This window comes from Mya arenaria, chromosome 6 (genome assembly GCF_026914265.1).
Source record: "Mya arenaria isolate MELC-2E11 chromosome 6, ASM2691426v1".
NCBI lineage: Eukaryota > Metazoa > Mollusca > Bivalvia > Myida > Myidae > Mya > Mya arenaria.
In genome coordinates, this window is record NC_069127.1 from 37,165,719 (window position 1) to 37,185,901 (window position 20,183).

A 20,183-nucleotide genomic window follows, 5' to 3' on the forward strand; every position below is an offset into this window, starting at 1 on the left:
TTCTATGAACTTCTATTTTCATTGGAAAGTTTCAAATTTCCTACATAAATAACCTTGTTATGTTATAATGCTCTTACTGAGTTTCATTACAGATGATTGAACAACATCTTCCAGAGTTAATGCAGTGAAAACATAAAAGTCTGTGTAATTTAAGCAATTGAAGGGCCATAACTCTGAAATGACTTCGGCAATAATTCTGGCTATCAAACTTGGCCAAGATAGTCTGCCCATATACAAATTGTCCAAGTTTGATGACAAACATTTCCCCAGTAAGAACACTGGAAGCATTTAGCTCCTGTAATTTAAGCAATAGAAGGACCATAACTCTGATGTGACAATTTTTAAACTTGGCTGATATGTTCTGCATTAAAGTTACATATATTGTCCAAGTTTGGTGATGATTGGACAAAATCTTTTTCAGAAAAGGGAACTAAAAACATAGTGGATGCTATTCTACCACCTGCTGCAGGTAAATCCATAATATATTACCTCTAATACGACAAAGGGATAAAAAAGGGAAAAATAACCCAATTAACATTCATTTGGTTCTATGATGGATGGATAAAGAAGGGAAAATTTACCCAAATATTTAAACAATGGTTCTACAGCAAATGAAACACAATACATCACTACTCATGCTAATTTAAAAAAACAACAACAACAGTTATGACATTTAATTTGTTACATATAATTTATAATTTATATGAAATAATATAAGCATCACATAAGCGTCGTTTAAAATACATGAATAAATAAATTAGAGGAATATGGTCTGTGCTTTTTATACAACTGGTTGAAGTTTGAAATGCATTGAATTCCAACCATCAAAACAGTTTTAAAATTTCAATTAGACTTCTTTTTTTCTGAATTGTTTTTTTTTATATAATTTACTAGTAATATCAACAAGATTTTTTCATTATAAAATTCTCTTAAAATGTGACTGTTTGCATGGCTGAGCTAATTTATTTTTGAAACAAAAATACAGGTGCAAACATTGCAAATTATAAGAACTGTAGAATGCTTTCATTTTGTGAGGGTTTATTTTCTTTTCTCAATTTTCAAAAATAGACCAGGTCCCAATATAAAAAAAACTTACAAAATATTAATTTCACTGGTGCTTTCTTATGATTTAGAAATGGAGTCAAAAGTTCCAATCCTTGCAAAGTTGACTAAAACCAAAAAATCGTGAAAAAGGACCTTCTGTAATTATATCAATCTATATTGCTGTTCTACTTTGAAGTTCTTCATAACTATCAAAAAGATTAGAAATAAATCTGAATTTTGTAATATATATATAAAAAAGAAGTTCAATAAAATGTACGCATTGTTTGCACATTTATTTTTGTTTCAAAATATATGTAAAGACTAAGAGAGAGATTGCAGGTTGGATATTTGTTATGCTGATAAGCCCAGCACTACCTGACACCCTGCGATCCGCAAGGTCTGCAAATCTGACCACTGAAAATGACCACATAACAAACACATACATATAAACATTGAAACAAGACATATACAAATGTACAATCACTACAACCCACAAACATATCCATATTAGTAATTTCTGTTTCATTCCCACATTATATTCAAAATAAACACACTTGTTAGCGAGTTAATTTGTTACCACATCAACATAATTATGACCATGCATATGACGGTGTAACAGAAATAAAATGTAAGTTACACAAAAATATATGTTTAGGATAGAATGAATATAATGACTGCACACAGGGCCTCTGAACTCTATTGCCATTTTAGAGTCAATCAACAGCTACTGGTGAAGAACTGTGCTTTGTTCAATTAACAACCAACAGCTTTGGTACTGGTTTAGAATTACTGCCCTTTGCTCAATCAACAGATACTGGACTGGTTAAAAGTTACTTCCCTTTGATAAATCAACAGCCACTATACTGGTTTAGAGTTATTGCCAATTGTTCAATCAACAGCTACTATACTGGTTAAGAGTTACTACCCTTTGTAAATCAACAGCTACTGAACTGGTTAAGAGTTACTACCCTTTGATCAAGCAACAGCTACTATATTGGTTTATAGTTCCCCTCCCTTGACCAATCAACAGCTGATAAACAAAAGCTACTGTACTGATTAAGAGTTAATGCCCTTTTTTCATTCACCAGCTACTATACCATATAAGAAATACTGTACAGGTACTTTGGCCAATAGACAGCTACAACATCACCAGAAATACCCAATTACATAAAACCCATGCATAAACAATACAGAGTTGTAACATTATACAAGACATGAACATGTGTTAACGGAGGCAGTTATCTTTCCCTATCCCGCTGGACATAAGGGGGACAACCCTACCTGACATATGAGAATGACGGCGTCCACCCGCTGAAATATGGGCATGCATTTTTGTCTTAGATTTCAGCAAAGTTTTCATACCACACAGTGAAAAATGATGGAAGAAAGTAAGGTTATTTATGACTTCAATGTTTTTGAATTAGTCGCATCGTGAAGGTTCTAAGAAAACTCTCAATGGCATGCTCAGAGAAAAGAATGGAACTCCCTGGTAATGGTAAGACATCAAAACAGTCATCAAAATTAGAAAAGCCAACAATTTTTTACTCTCTCTAAAGAAATTTTACAATCTCTCTGATACCAATGTTGGGTATCACATTCAAAATCTAAACATGTATCTGCGGCCATGCAATGTATATATATTGTATATAACTAATTTGCCAAACATTATGGTATGAGTGAATGTTTGACATAACTTGAGTATAAGAAGCCCTCAGTGCTTATTTTAAATTTAGATTTTGCAGGGCTTGCGGGCTTGTGCTAATTTCAATGACTGTGTAAATGAATTTTTAACTGTGAAAACAAACAATTCTCAAACAGAATGAAAGTCTGTATCATGCTTTTAAACTACCTGATATCATAGACAATCTTTTGTCATCAACTGAAATGTTTTTCGTTCAAAATAAATTCACAAGTTTGATATTGTTATATAATAATACTTATGTATTTTCCCTTGATAGTTAATAAGACAGCTTACAAGCTGGGTCATGAAAACCAGTACTTATAAACTACTTATTCATGCGCCCATTTGGGACGCCACAAGACCTTAAAGTGTTGGGGCTCAAACTCAGTTCTTAATTTATGAAGACATTAAATCAAACAACAGCTTCTCAACCTTGTTTCAGAAAACACATAACTCAAAGAAAACATTCCAAAATTTCTGTATCTTTTAAGCTTTTAATTATTGAATTCCCTTCACCAAATTCTGAGTAAAGATCTTTTCTGTATTGTATATCTATTCTAGTTTCCCTTATATCCCAGGAAATTTTACACAACTAGAAACACATATTTTTTAAATTCTAGCAGTCACTACAACAATTAAGGCATGGTAATTTTTAGCAAATCTTCTGGCTTATCCTTAAATCCGCAATAACTTCCAAAGTTGTCATTAATACTCAACTACAGAGCACAGGGGGACTATTCAATAAAGATCTTAGTTGTATATATTGATATGAAACTTAGAGTGCCATAGTTTCAATATTTACTAGCTACATGTTTGTGTGAATTACTTAAGCATTTAGTACTAAAAAGGAACATAAAGTTAAAGAAATGGAAAAAATGAATTAATGCCGTTTGTGATGTTTTTATAGACTTAAGTAAATTGAAGATACAACAAAAATCCTTTAATGAAGCAGCCCCTGGCCCCAATTTATCAAACAATCGTAAGTCCCTTAAAACAGGATCAAGTTAGGCACATTAATTTTTTCAGAAAAAATTTGTGTAATTTCAAGTGCCAAGACTTTAAAGAAAATGACAAATATGATAATCACCATAAACTCTTTTTTATTTTGTTTAAGCGAGCAATTTGGCTATGAAAATAAGTTACTAAAGCCTGTAATATATACCTCAACTAGTTTTCTTATTTTTAAAAACGATGAACTTAATATGATGAATAAAATTATTAATGAATTAGAGTAATAATCTCTAACACCCAAACTCACCTGATGGAGACCTTGACCTTGACCTCCGACCATCTCGAGAGCTTGACCTTGAAGAAGGTCGCAGGATTCCTTTCCGACTATCCGAAGAGGAGGAGCGTGACCCAGGCTCCTTTTCCGCTGGGGAAGCTGGTTTTTGGTCTTCTGAAAGAGCTGGGGACTGAGCACCTGAAGAAATAAATACAATAAATATCAAAAATAGAAAAATAAATACATTTAGGCCATGCTGAAAGAAATAAAAGTTTGCAGTGACCTTACCAACTTAATGACCTTGAAATCACTGACCTTGAACTCACTAAAAATTCCTTTATTTAGGTGGGGGTTTTTAACTTTGGACTCGGAGCAAATTAGATAAATATAATGGTGTTTCTATTTGTGTTAAATTCATCCCTTAAAAATCATCATTAGAAAATATTCCCAGTCCACCATCTGATCTAGTTAAATAAAAAAGTATTGGTCAAGCAACTGCAAACTCACTATTTATCAAAGATAGCCTAAAGAAAAATGGTCAGTTTATCATTTCTCTGTACAATCATATTTAAGCATACTTAACTCAAATATAATAAAACTGCAATAAAATCCAATAAGCAAAATGAGTTTAAAAAGATCCCATAGAAGTTAAAGAGACTCAGTATTAAATGCAAAGATTTTTTTAATATTCTAAAAAACTAAGAAATTTAACTTAAAAGCAAGAAAAGAAAAATTATATATCAGAAGCAAAAAAAAAGGAAGAAGCTATTGTGGGAACATAAATTCTCATCTGTAGTTGATTTTCAGTTGAAACAAGGGGCAGAACTTGACAATTATTTGAGCTTGTTTATGGGGTTTGCTTGATACTTGTGCATATTGCCTTCAATATGTGTACCAAGTTTCATTCTTGTCAGATTATTGTGTTTTGGCCATCTTAAAGCTTATGCACACCACAACAAAACTTGTCAATTATTAAAAGTAGAGTTATGGGTTGTGCTCAATACTTGTGCATATTGTCTGTTGCAACATGTGTACCAGGGTTCATTCTTGAAACATTATTGAGTTTTGCCATCTTAAAGCTTTTGCACACCACCATTGCCGATGATTAAAGGACACCAAGGCTATATATTACAATACTTAAACTTTTTTTCTTTGAAATACAGACAATCTAGAAATTAAAATACTTTCTTAATTATATTTAAATGCTACATTATGTTATTAAAGAATTAAATGAAGCTAAGTTAATTAGATTTATGTGAAAATATTATTCTCAGAAAAGGATAGAAAATTGCTAGATATTAAAAATTGTTACAAAATAATTAAAAAAGATTAAATAGCTAGCTTGTTAACTACAAAAGCAATGAAAAAAACCCAATTCAACTTAACAAGGTCCGCACTGCTAAAGCAAAAGCAACAGATCTTTTGTCCGATACACAATTTTCTGTTTCCTCAGTCAGTTGCCTAATACGTAATAATTATACTCTTAATCAAGTCAAAAAGCAGGAAAACCATACTTGAAATGTAAGATAATTAATATTGCAATATATGCATGACTTATTGTTTGTTTTATCTTTCATTTTTAATCTCTCTGTCTTATGAGGGTCAAATAATGCTGTTTTTTTGTGTGATTGTGTCTCAGGAGACCACATACAAAGAATTTAGGCAGACCTTAAATTTGTTTAAATATTATATATCTTTGAATTAACCAGAAAAAGCATTATATCAAATAGATAAGATTAAAGATAGATAAATCTAATGTAAGAGACATAGAAATAATGATTAAACAGAAAGTAACAGATCTCGATGCTGTTTAAAATTATAAGAATAATTTCAGAAATATTCTACTGGTTATAGTGTTAAATAACTAAGCTTTCCGTGAAATAATCTTATTTTTATTTAATCATGTTTTTGAAATTGGGGGGGAATTTATCACATAAATTTTGAAAACTTCAATTTAATGTAAAATTGATTCTTTTCGCTCATTTCTCCACCAATGTGAGCGCCAGGCTAATTCTGATGATTTTTTTAGAATAGTTTTGAAGAAAACAACCAATCCATATGAGATTTAAATTAGTTTTTTTTAAGTGAGTTCATAATAACGCTGACTTATGTAGAGACATTCATGCCAATACTAAGATCGTTATTATATTTTTGGCTTTACTGGACAACTACACAGCAATTTTCCTGTGCCGTTCTTATACAAATTAAAATGGTTAATTAAAGCCAAAATAATATAAACAATAACATAGTAGACAAGTTTTGGTAACTGCAATTTTTAGGATACTTCATGTACAATTTATATTAGATTATTTCACAGAACAAGAGAAAACTACTCCTCTAAATATTAGTTCCTTAACCTGGTTCTTCCACTTGGATCCTAACTAAACAAAACAACAGCAAATACACGGTTAATAAGCACAAATACGTTAAATAAGCACAAATACGATTTACAAAAATAAACTACCATAGAATGCTTCAATTTTGCGAGGGTTTAATTTTTGCGATTCTTTGAGAACCAACGAATAGGGGCCATATTCAATATTATTCTTTTCCTTGTCCTTAGACACGCCTCAGTGATTCAATTCAGTCCATTGGCCAGTTATTTTTTACAGTCCAATCAAAACACTTCTTAAAACCAAGTGAAATCTAAGATGGTTAATATAATGAAATTAATAAATTTACCAATAGGCAATAATTATATAACAGCATACAAATTCTAAAATGTATGAAATTCACTTTAGTAAACAATTGTGGAAAAAAAGGCCACGCAAAATTAAACCAAACTACAGTATTAGTTAAAAAATAAGCAAAGCAATTCAAACCATCACAACATTTAGTATATTTGTAAGCTTTACCAAAAATATATTAGAGTAAAGTAAAGAAGGAATGACTTATTAAAATTCATCAAAAAGCAAAGAAAGAATGCAAATAAATCATTAAGACATATTTAGACAATCTAAAACAACATATATCTTGAAGAGGGGCAAATTTTTAAGTTCTAATATCTTGAATATAAATGTTCATTTATCAGAAATTAGACACACATATATTTCTGAAATATAAACTAAAAGAAAATTGACCATTGACAACAATTTTCCTTATAAAAAAATACTATTCAACCATTGTTCAAATATTTTATCACTGTTATCTAAAACTACATGTAGTCTAAAAGTAACAATTCTGCTGATAAAAAAAAAATGTGTTTAAGGGTATTAAATCTAGCCGAGTATAGTGTTAGGCCACACCAAATTCATATTTTGTATGTCAGTTTTCAGCATATTTTTTTTTTAAAAATTCCAAAAAAAATATTTATAAATTGTTTAACTGCCTGTTTCTATATTTCACTTCATAGTTCAACAAGTTTGAAATTGCACTTGGATGGAACATAATGTTCAACATTTCTAGTATCAAGAATTAATTTTATGGGAAATAAGTATGTTTACTGTCTCCTGTTTAAAACTAAATGAGAAATTTGGTATTCTTATTTTTATTTCCCCCACTGACTTCAATTATTTTTGGTCAAAATTTGTTATAACAAAACTTTAAATTGGTGTGGCCTGACATACAAGTTTCTAATAATTCATAACATAACATGCATCCTATATTTCCCTTCTTGTCCTATTATCAAACTATATAATTTTTATGAAACAAATGTATTAGGAATAACAACAGCTATGATACAGCACTTCAAAGTTAGTTTTTTTCTGGCAATCTTTTAACATTGGTTAGCTAGCTGTTAACTAAGGTATTGGCGTAAACCACTGTTATCATTGGTTAGCTAGCTGTAAACTAAGGTTTCAGCATACACCACTTTGAACACTTGTTAAACACATATCCACATGTTTATTACGTTTTCCCGATTTTTTCCCGCCTTTGCCTCCCTTCTTTTTCCCACTGTCAGCAGAATCCGAGCGGGATTTCTTCGATTTTCCAGGAGTGGGTGATTTTTTTCCCACAGGAGGGCCTGGTCTAGGAGCAGGAGGGGGTGTGAGGGGGGTGGGGACATCCCCCGGGTCAGACATGGGGGGTGTGTCTGAACCAAGGGAGTTAAATAGGTCTGATTCTGCCCCTAAAGAAGCAATTTATCTGGTTTTAGTAAGAGTTATATCCCCTTGCCTTTAGGATTGAATCATAACAAAATTAACACATAACCAGCAGCTTGGGAAAAAAAAGAATCAATTCTATAAGAGACAAAATAAAATGAATATATCAGAAAATATATAAAAGAATAAAAGAAAAGACGTTAACTGAAATACTGTTAATAAGACCCAAGACAAGTAATAAAGGAACCAGTAATTTTCAGTTTCACAGTACATAATTGTCAATTCTGTAAAAAAATATTTTTGGATTTTTTTTTTTGAAAATGATAAAACAATTTAATCAATAAGAACTCCTAAGCCATTTTTAACCAAAATCAACCTCGGATGTATGCTACATCAGTTAAGAAGTAGTTTGTAAAATTTTAGTTAATAACATTAATTTATTGTACAGTTATATTATATAATATTATACCTCACATAAATGTGTCCCTTCTTTGTATATATAAACTCGATTGGTCCGTATATCACTGTATTTTGATGAAAATCCAGTTTAATGACGTCAGCGGTCCATATTATAATTTTGGCCGGTCCAGACCTCGCCAAAAATGTAATATGGACCGCTGACGTCATACAATTGGTACGTGTGCTATTTTCACAACGAAAACTTGTCGCAAGTAAACATTATTAGCTTTGTTCAATAAAACACGTTTGTAAACATCGCTTTAAAAATATTTAATGGTAATGAAAAATGTTCGGTATAATATAAGAAATATAACACACCACTTCGGGCCATATGGCATTATAAGGACTGGTCAGTCAGCCCCCAAAGGTGAATGGACCGAGGCTTAAACGCCTCGGTCCATATACACTTTCGGTGGCTGACTGGCCGGTCCTTATAATGTCATATGACCCTCAGTGGTGTGCTATATTTCTTTATAATAAAATAATCTATTGTGAAGTGTTTTTAATGTGTCTTTTGTATTACTCAAAGTTAAAATTAAATTGATTGCCAGGGAATTGTGTATTTGCATAAATAATTAAGATTCCCAAGAGTAAAGCCATTAAGATTAACTGCTATCTTTGCTACGCTATCAGCTACTTACACAGAGTAGTTAAATGTAAAGTTTTTTGACATTGAAAAGTTACTGGTTTCGGCTTCATAACATGATGAAAGTATACAAGGAGACAGGGAAAAGTTGAATAAATAATGATTTAAAATAAATAAATAAAATACAAAACTTTTTTTCATTGTATGTTATAAACAATGTAGAGATAAAAACATAGAATGGGAACTGAATTGATGAAAAAATACAATCTATTCAGTTTAATAGTAGGTAAAACATTAATAAAATAATGAAATGAATACTGTTAAATCAGTTGTTTATAAAAAATAAAGCAAACTTTAATTGAACAATATCTATCAAATAAATTAAAATTACACAACCAATTTGTTGATGGAAAAAAATGAAAGAAAAAAATATCATTGTGCTTTGATATGCATTTTGTGAATAAATGTATGTGAACTTTTGCAATTTTATAATTACAGATGGTGTTTGGTGTAAAAACATCAGTGTAAGAAACTGGCTTTATGAATATACATGACAACGAAGAATTTGAAAAAAGGCTTTTGATATACATGCAATAAACTTAGAACTGAACTATAGGGTGTTTTATAAATACTTTTTCAATACCTTTTTTAGACTTAGACCGACCTCGTTTTTCTGATAGCAGACAAAATATAAAATTGAAGTACAATAGAATAATGGGCCGATTGTTCAGAACTTTGTTAAAGTTAACAATGATTAACAACATCGTTGTTAACTTTTTAACCTTAAATATTTGATAATGTGCTCACATATTTAAATATAAAAATTACAGCTGAAACAGTTGTCTCAAATACTATAAAAAATACAGCAGATACAACTGAAGTAATTAAACTTCCAGAGCGAGGGCTCTCGCGAGGGGGCGACTTGGGCGAAGTTGTTTCTTAGTTGAAAGTGAACAACAATGGCATTTACAACGTTGTTATTTTTAAAAAAGTTCTGAACAAACAGCCAAATGAAGATTTAAATTTCCATATCAAAGAATGGGAAGAAATAAGAACTTCCAAACTCTGTTTCCAGATTCTGTACTGAGTTATTGCTTCTCAAGTCTCAAATAGTTCATTATGAGTTAGACATATAACTAAAACAAAGCAAAAATAAATCACAGCTCCAATGGTAAATTAAAGGAGAGATCATGTCAGAAAAAAGCTCATTAAGCTAATGTTTCTTGTTAGCATGTACCAGATTTTTGTATCTTGTATCATGAAAATGAGAAAAAAAATTGAGCCCGCACAGGTAGGATTTGAAATTGTTAAGTTCAAGTTCATGAAAATTAGGGAAACAATCAACCCAGGTATTGTGCTTAAAAATACACTCAACAAAATCAATGAAGGGTCACCTATTAAACATGTTTTCAGTGAAATATCAGTATACTCAACTTGCAAATCAGACTTCTGATGGAAGCCTATTCCAAGTAAGGTGCAAATTAACAGATGCCTGCCTTGAAGAACATGTTTTGTACCAAGGGGCTAATATGAAAGTTTTAATGAAATCTGAATGTTGACAAATGGTTGTTGTAATAAGTGACCCTTTATTAATTTTATTTGAGTGTATTTATAGTTCAAAACCCTAACCAAACCACCTGTTTCTATTAAAAAATTTTTGTCCAGTTTAGTACCTGAGCGCTCGTCCGAGACAGGACTCATCCTGACAGATTCTTTCTCATGTTTTGGTATCATCCCTTTGAAGAATGGATAAGGGTCGTCCCATGGTACGGCTGTGTGCTCGAGGCCCTCACTGTCCCGTGTGATGATGAATCCATTTGAGTCGGTCGTTGCAAAGTCCATCGACTCAAACACAAACTGCTTGAAGGCTCGGTCTATTTCTGTGAATAAATGTTGACCTCAACATACTAGGAAATACAAAAATATTTGTCTTCACCAGTACTTTGCATAAGACAGTTCAATCCTTATAAACAAGATTGTAAGGTCGAACATAATTTTTTTCCTCACTGAAATGTACATTATACACTCTATGACCATTATCTAACCAAGAAACTTGTTGAATTGAATTGCTGCAATTATGAAAAAAAAGTATAACAAATCAAAAGAAGCACTTGAATAGGTAGCCAAACCCCATGTGATGAAGCCAGATGGAGGTTCAAACCATTGTGGAATCTCCCTCACCCCACCCACCCAACTGTTCAGAGCACTATATTTATTCTAATAATATTATTTTTAATATCAATCCATTAAAACTCAACACTTCTTACCTGACTGAACAAGCCCGTCAGTTGCACAGAAGTGTACAAGCTCTTGCAGTCTGGCGGCCCGCTCCCGCGCCACACTGGATGTAGGACGGGGAAGCTGGAGCATCGTCGACACCTTCAACTTCTTCAACATGTCTTCTTCAACTTTCTCTGGGTCAAAACCGTACATCGCCTTCAGATGGTGAGTGCGCTGCGTAATGTCGTCATGTGGATTTACCAGAAGTGGCTGTTTGAACTCCTCTGGTGGCCGCTCCGGTAGAGATAGTACTGACGACAGGGCCTGTGGATATGTTATATATAAGTTTAAATAAAAGAAAACATAGATGATTATTTATCACGATTAAAAATTATCAAAGTTCTCTATACCACAACTTATGTGTTTATAAAAGAATAGACAATAATTGTAATGTTGTAAATCATTGGTTAAAGGCTTCAAGCTTATCCAATCAGAACACAATATTAAAATAAACAATGACATCACAACCACTTGCTTGTTATACAATATGAACGTCATGTTTTATTTATACATAAGACTAGGCAAACCAAATTGTTGAGTGAAGCCCTTACAACATGTTCCTCCTCAGTAAGTGCCAGCTTGAATGCTAGGGAGCTTAGATGTTTGGCTAGGTCGGAGTTGAGCCCGTCGGCGCGCTGCGGGGGCTTCTGTTCACTGGGTGGATCAATATTTTGCTGCGTTGCTTCAATCTGTTAACAGTACACAAGAATTGAATATTTTAACTGCATTACATAATTATGTTCACATTAAAAAGATGACCAGCAGCAACAGACAGGTTATCTTTTGGCATGTTTGCATATTTAAGAGATTTGATTGGTCAGAAGCATTTTTTTTTATAAATATTGACCAACCAATAAACATTTCCCAATAAAAAACACAAATTATGTCAATTCTGGGTTACATCTATTTTCGAGGCTGGTCAAAATCAATTTAAGGCGTTATATCAATAGAGAACAAATTAAGACTTACCTGTTCCAGCATGCAGTTCATGACAAGAGGAACACTGACGCTTTCCTGTGGCACACAGTTCATGAGGTCATTGTAGAACCTCATGTCCACTTGCGGGCTCTCTAATTGCTCGCCCAGGTTTAGGGAGGTGACACTAGGTGCAGGCTGACCAGCTGGAGTGGGTGCCCCTGACACTGGTCCTGACTTGTCGCCCTCTGGGAATGAAAATATAGTGGTTGAATAGTCTGTTCACACAGTAGATGTGTTCAATGCTGCATAATTCAGCAGTCAGTATGACCTATCACATTTATTACATTTAAGTCCTAGCAAAAGCAACAGCTAGATTGTAAGTTTATTTAATCCTCCTTAAGTTACAGAAATGATAGTTTATATGTCTACAATGAAACTTTATTCTCTAAGCAATGTTTAGGTTGTCAATTGAGGCTGTTTAGGTAGTCAATTGAGGCTGTATAGGTAGTCAATGGAGGCTGTTTAGGTAGTCAATTGAGGCTGTATAGGTAGTCAATGGAGGCTGTTTAGGTAGTCAATTGAGGCTGTATAGGTAGTCAATTGAGGCTGTTTAGGTAGTCAATTTAGGCTGTATAAGTAATAAATTGAGGCTGTATAGGTAGTCAATTGAGGCTGTTTAGGTAGTCAATTTAGGCTGTATAAGTAATCAATTGAGGCTGTATAGGTAGTCAATGGAGGCTGTTTAGGTAGAAAATTGAAGCTGTCTTGTTAACGCAGTTATTTAATTCCCTGTCTGAGCGTATGTGAGTTTGGTTGGTGGTCCGATCAAGAAACCACACTTTCACACATCATTGTGCCAAGGAATATGACTTAGCATAAGTTCATATAAATTTTATAAATTATAAATTTCTTGACAATCGTTAAACAACAAATCAAGTGTTAACTAATTGCTATATTTAACCATCACCATTAACCATTTTATCAATATACCTCATGTTTTTTAAGACTAAAAAAGAGTCCTACCTCCGACTGGTGGTGCTGTGGAGGTGGGCAGCCCATACAACGGCACCTGTACAAGGTTTAGGTTCTCCAAGTAATTGTGCCACTGGCGGCGCGCATCTATCAAGTCGTAGATCATGCACGCTATGTCCTCAAACAGGGATGCACCAAACTGCGCCTGCAAAAAAAATGCTTCATTTAAAGAAGTATCAAGTAAGATAGACTTAATGAGAACATCTGTGCCCAATTTATAAAGGATTGGTATGTTCGTTTTTGTAGAATTTAAACGGTTCATTTATTTGGTAGGCCCAGTCTTCGTCGTAACTGGGTTGTCCAAAGCACAGGACAAGTAAATACTGTTTTGGGCAAGTCAAAATTCCTAGAAGTGCATGTATCCGAAATTTAGATCCCTCTGTTTTCATAATTCCTTCAGCAACAATTCACAAATCCTGATTGAACGTTATTATCATATTGAAAATTGGGTTTCGTAATTTACGCATGAAATGGTTATTTTGGGCAAGTAAAACTGTTTTTGGGCAAGTGGTTTTCTTCAATTACATGCCCGAAAGGACAAGTGCTGAAAAGAAATTGAGGCAAAGACTGTAGGCCCAAAAAAATCAATATCCGATATTGCCAGTTGGCAAATAATTTGGAGGAAATATCTGAATATTTTCAGATGTATAAACAGCCTTTTCAAATAATAGATATTTCTTGATTTTCAGCGATATTTTAAAATTCTGCTATTTACATTACTCTGCAAATGAATACTATTTTCTGTTCTACTTGAAATGTAATTTCTTTATGATTCTGTCTTACAACAATTATCATGTACATTAATCTTATATTGTGAGAGGGAGGGTTTTACTATTAACATGCTGATAAAAATCAACCTTGTAATAAAATTTGTGTAAATGATTTTTTTTTTTCAATTTCAGGAGATATTTGTCCCCGCCGAGAGATCCAGGATTTCCCCCAACCCCTGCCAGGGGATATGGCATGTATGCTGACGTACCTTCTGTTCAGCATCCTCCAGATTCTGAGGCATGAGGAGACTCTTCACCTCGTAGTCTTTTCTGGCAATGTCGTGCAGACGAGACTGCCGTAACAAGATGGCCGGCAGGTCACGCCAGAACGATTTCAACTCATTTGCAAGCTCCGCCTTCTCTTCTCTTGCAGCTTCCTCTGCAGCTAATAAGTCAACAAAACAGAATTTGATTAGGCTATTCTTAAAAAAAAGTTTGTTTGCAGACTCGCTTATGCACCAGTCAATTGTAACCCTCCCAGGTCCAGGGAATAGCGGGGACTTTGACTTTCGGTCCAGCAAAGCCCGGGTTAAATCCCTGCCCTGCGGGGACGAACCGCTGGTAATATCCCCGCACCTTAGGGACCCTAGGTAAGGCCCATTCTCTGCTATATTTGGCGCGAAGACAAAACCACCGCATTTACCCAGCACTGGGGGGCCACCTGAAAGGTAAAAACACGGCCCATTTCCCCGGCTATCCCCGGTATATCCCCGGACCTTGGGGAGTCTGTGGTTACAATTGACTGGTTCATTACTTTATAATGAATAGGTAAGGAAATTGACACTGACTGCAGAACTTTATAGACGCATAAAGAGAAAATAATTAGGAATTTTTATCAACTCAAGAGATAAAAAAGTAACTTATTTTCAGTGAGTCAGTCGATGCACAGCAAACAAAAGTCTTTTTCAAGATGACCTTAATTTTAACTTACTGCAGAAAATCATGTTATTCATAATGAATTCTATGATATCATTATGATTTATTGTAACATTTAAAAAGATTTATGGTCTGCAGCCAATTGCATAATTTTTACAAGTTATCTTTTGGCTTGTTTGCATATATATATTGTTATATTATATATTGTGATTTGATTGGTTAAAATTATGTTTTGGATAAATATTGACCAATCAATAAACATTTCAGATAACTTTGACCAAACCAAAAACTTAACCAGTTTTATACAATTGGCTGCAGATGTTTGATGCCTAGGTAATAAAAAAATAAACTCAGAAGGACAACAAAACTACAACTTTCATGCAAATGGATGGAATTTAAACTAAAAATATGTTTAAACATGTTAACTGAAATCATTCAAAGATTATCTCTGAAAACAAAACACAGTATTAGGTAATCTATACTTGACTATACCATATATATATATATATAGAGATCTAAGCAACCCACCCAAACAAAACAAAATATACTAGCGGAATAAAAAACTAAATTCGAAATATTATATCCAAAATAACGTAAAGTTTTTCAATGAGTTTACAGTAAATTACGCCCTTTGAAAACCTCAATTAATTGACATATAAATGTAACTGTGAACATACTTACTATGAGCATGAGATTATTTTCAGAATTATGTAATGGTTTGAAAATTTTTGTATAAATTCATACTTGTAATAGTTTTAGTGGTCTACATTGTCTTGTCAATTAACTGGGTCATCCACTATTTATAAATATCTAATAATCAGTCATCTGATTAAAATAATAAAATGGCTGACTGGCTATTTACTGAAATAAATGCATTGGAAAACTTAAGCAATACTGCCTTCTCACTGGACAAAATATAATGTTGACCACTAAATGATAATCTTTCTAATTGCTAGTTCTGAGGTTATTAAAGAACTTAAGGTATATTTTGGCATGCACAGTTTGTTTTTTATTCCGCTGGTATACATTAACATTCCCTAGCCATATTCTCCAACCAAATTAAAATTTAGTGGCTTATACACTCTTTTTGTTTTCAAATCAACCAAAATTTAAACTATCTGATTTAAAATTTCTACCGGTTATGTTATCTAAAATTTTAACACACAATGTACATTGTAAATATTAACAAACTTTTAAACTATATTATTCCAGAAAAATCACTATATTGTCTGGTGTTTCTACTTTTAATATACTATTAAAAATCATATTTAAAGGGACTTGTTCAGGTTCAGACATTAAATTTGTGTGAAAAATGTGAACTACCAAGTATTTCTTTTTACATTTCCATTACCACAAAATCAAAAATGAGCTCTTAATTAGTATAATTGTTAACAGATTCTGAACAAAATGACCTAAAATGCTCTTTTCTGCCAAAAAACATTCGTAATAATAGTAAAAATTGAATAATTTTAGACTAGCTGACTGTTTGTCAATTAAAGTAGGTAAAATCAGTCAAATTTGTGAATGTTGAAAAAAATAAATATTAAAGTTGTCAATATAATGTCCTTTAAATGATAAGCAGAGAAGGAGAGTTCTTTAGATTACAAGAAGTTGTACAAAATTTTAAGTAGATATATATTAGTATACATATGTATGATAAAACTTGAGTGTGGCAGAGCAAATGCCAACTTCAAGTTAAAGAGGGCATAACCCGCATTCATTAAAGACTGATGAATGGACCAATGCTACACATGTGTTTGTAACTGTCTCTTTACCAAGTTTCATTAGAATATCTTGACCAGTTTTTGCCTAATTGCAGGCAGACACCTTCCTGACAACTACCAGGTACACCAAGGATATGATGATACCTAGACTTTTTTTTCTGGAAAATTGATCAGCTAAAAATGACGTTTTTTTAACTTACCAGGGTAAATGTAAATGTAAGATCCAGGGGGCCGTTTCATATCCTAACACCAATATCATACCCAGAAAGGATTTAAAAAGTGCAGTGTGACTGTTGAAAATATCTTCTGATGAAAGGGCTTATTTTAGTATTTACCTCCAAAACATGCAATACATTCTAACGTTACAAACATACAAATACAAATCCTTGTACAAAATGTTTGGCAGCCATCACAACAATGATGTACCAGTTTGGTCATTCAATCAATTTCCTATTTTAAAGAAAAATCTATTCAGCTGCAATACTGTAATTTTTTACATGATCTGACAGAAATTTGACCACTCAATGATTTTGCCTTTAAAAAACTGCACACAAACTTGTACACTGTTCACCTTAAACAAATTAAGAACTATAAAATACCCCCAAAATGACCAAAATGGTACCTCATTTACCAAATGTAAAATCCTTAATGTTAATCTGTCTATGTACCCAATACATTATGTTTAAATCCCCACAACACAAGTTTACCGCTGCTAGAATTCAGGGTGGATTGTGAGGCCCCCAGGGACTGCCCTGACAGGAGGGACGAGGTTTTTGAGGAGCGCTTGACTGGTTGAGCTAGGATATGTAGATTGAGTTTGATGACTCACGTATTTAACCTCGAGCTCATGAACAACAAAAGTACTGGTATATACTTCACTTCTGCCAAAGCAAAATAGTTTTTGGTGCTCTCGCAGTGAAATATATTACTTTTTCACACTGTAACCAACAACTATTCTCTATATGGTTGTATTAATGAATTGTTCACATTTATATCATAAATAAAGTCACCAACATTAAATAACATTATTATATATTTTTGATAAAAAACTAGTGTAATAACTTTTGATGTGATGTCATAAATAAATAGTGATGAAAACGTTTTTGATGTTTTATGTATTTAGCGCTGTAAGGATTTAGAAGATCATCTAAAAATAAAAGAGAGGAAATGAACTTACCGGGTATTGAAAGTAAAATGGTAATAATTGATAAAATTACATTAAAGCGAAAATGTATAAACATAAAAAAGGAAAAGAAAATGCGAAAATATAGAACTTAAATACTGAATAAGAATAGAATTTCTTTGAAATGTTATTTAATGGATTAAAAGATACTGATGTGTATTATTTAGGTTTAAAAGTTCACCTGCACTTTGAGTTGATTTTGTATCTGCAGACTTTCGCTTGCTTTTAGGGTCTTAAAAAACATATTTCAACATGCAAAATATTTGTATATATAAAAAATATTTGTTTATTGTTTTTAAATTTCATAATATCCCCCGTCTCTTATTATTCAGTAAATTCATCTGAATTCAATTGAATCTGTGACATAAAACAGATGCTACTAGCTCTAATTTCAATTCTAATATGGTTACAATGAAGCTTCAAATAAAATAGAAAAAAACATGACCAAATTCCATACAAAAATAATATCATAGTAAGTTAGTAACGTCAATTTTTTTATCATCAACATGATATTGTTTTATTTTTTAATGGTAATTCCTAATTGGTATAAAAAAATTCCATAATATTTAGTTATAATAATAATAATTCTAACTCCTAAATTATATCACACATGAACAGTATGAAATATGAAACTACTTCATAAACTATTTAGTATAACCATATATAAACTAAAGTTCTTGCAAAACATATATATAAGAAACCCAAAATCAATTTAAAAAGTCTAGCTATAACAACTAGAAAATAGAAATAAATGAACTGTATTCACCATGAGGACTCTTACTATTTTTAGCCGCATTCTTTTTATTATTAGCTACAATACATATGCGATAGATTTTTAAATACATGTACAAAATGGTAGACTCAAATAATGAAAATGATCATTTACAAGTAAAGTATGCAATGTTAGTTAATGAAAGATGTTACCTGAAGACAGTTTTCTTTCTTTACCATTTTATTTATCATTTTAATAACGAAATTATAATATTATAATAAAATATATTTTTAAGATGAAAATACAAATTTCACCTGGCTTCAAATACACATGTCATTTCTTGACACAAACTGACAGCAGCAAATTATCTGAACTAATACAGAATTAAATAAAATCATTACTAATTTATTTCCATTGTGGCAAAAGATGATGGCATATATAAAATCACTATCGAGTCTGTTTCCCGTGTAAAAACCAGAACTTGTGCTATTTAGAGAGGCCATGTGAAAGTTCCCCTGATCAGGATCAAACCCATAACCTCTGTAATGATAGGCGAACACCATAATTACCACAAGGTCTCTGACAACATGTTTGAGATCAGTCTCAGGGTAATATTATGTTAAAAGAAACTATTAGAAATATAAAAAACACACCTAATGTCTTTTCATCTTTTTCAATGGGCTGTTCATCCCCCTCTTTTGGCTGAAAGTAGGCGTAGTCCTGTGAGTTGACAGCCATGATGGTGGACACGTTGAGCCCAAGCTCAGCCAGGAGCCCAAATAGGTTCGGGTAGTGGAACCCGTAAATCACAATATAGTGGTCAGCACCATCATCTGGCTCATCATCTGAGGATTTGCATGGCAACAATATACAGTTTTGCAACAATTGGTTCAAACTTACAAATATTGTAATAATTACATAATGTTCAAGAGATACATTATTTTGTCCATATAAACTGCAAAAGCAATGCAAGCCAACACCTTAATTTGATTTAGAGGCATAACTCAACATATCTTTCTGCAAGAGTTATGTAACTTGCTAAATAACTGTCTACTGTCAATGTTAAAATGTTAACCACGTTTAGTTAACCACATTTCAGGTATTACAATTTTTCATGGTTTTCCTATTATTGCCAACATTAAAGTCTAACTATAAAGATACTTGAATTTTTGCTGGTAATAACACCAAGGCAGTGACATAATGTTACTCAACTTATTTAGAATTGGATCCTTTCTTTTATATCTAAGTTACCTATATATTTCCCCTCAGGGTCCTCCTCCCCACGTTTCCTTAGTTTGCTGCCATCTTTGGACTGCTGGGGTTCCGGTGTTTTCTTCCCGCCACCCTTGCCCTTCCCTGGGGACTTGGCCCTTTCTTTGCCCCCTCCTCCTGCTGCCTTCTCTGCTGCCTTTGCCTTGGCCTTTTCACGTTCTAGAGCAGCCTTCGAAAGAAATCAATACAAATTCAAAATCATTGTTGTTTTCTTTTCTTGTTATGATATTCACAACAACCAAATTTAACATTAAGAACATTGAATATAAAAGATTGTGAAAGGTCATCATAGTGTTGTACATTAAGTGTTAAACGTTCTTCCTTCAATTTATGATACAGTATTAGCTTTCAAAGAAATGTTATATTAATATAAATTTT

The 20,183-nt window shown here is 32.6% G+C and overlaps 1 protein-coding gene across 16 annotated transcripts in view; it reads right to left on the reverse strand.

Annotated features, from left to right (window-relative positions):
- LOC128238212 (sperm-associated antigen 17-like) overlaps window positions 1-20,183 on the reverse strand; it is a 49,938-nt gene that overhangs the window by 27,030 nt on the left and 2,725 nt on the right. For 8 of the 16 annotated variants that reach the window (XM_052953881.1, XM_052953878.1, XM_052953886.1 and 5 more), the window contains exons 4-16: window positions 19,785-19,974; window positions 19,187-19,378; window positions 18,003-18,053; window positions 14,248-14,423; window positions 13,260-13,413; window positions 12,288-12,481; window positions 11,870-12,007; window positions 11,306-11,582; window positions 10,712-10,918; window positions 7,801-8,019; window positions 3,984-4,148; window positions 2,326-2,355; window positions 1,420-1,458 (exon numbers count right to left, since the gene is read on the reverse strand). In XM_052953881.1, coding sequence (XP_052809841.1) covers window positions 1,420-1,458; window positions 2,326-2,355; window positions 3,984-4,148; window positions 7,801-8,019; window positions 10,712-10,918; window positions 11,306-11,582; window positions 11,870-12,007; window positions 12,288-12,481; window positions 13,260-13,413; window positions 14,248-14,423; window positions 18,003-18,053; window positions 19,187-19,378; window positions 19,785-19,974 — 2,032 coding nt within the window. Of the gene's footprint in view, window positions 1-1,419; window positions 1,459-2,325; window positions 2,356-2,893; window positions 2,924-3,983; window positions 4,149-7,800; window positions 8,020-10,711; window positions 10,919-11,305; window positions 11,583-11,869; window positions 12,008-12,287; window positions 12,482-13,259; window positions 13,414-14,247; window positions 14,424-18,002; window positions 18,054-19,186; window positions 19,379-19,784; window positions 19,975-20,183 lie in introns of all 16 variants that reach the window. The other 8 variants (XM_052953872.1, XM_052953877.1, XM_052953884.1 and 5 more) reach the window with 8 other exon arrangements.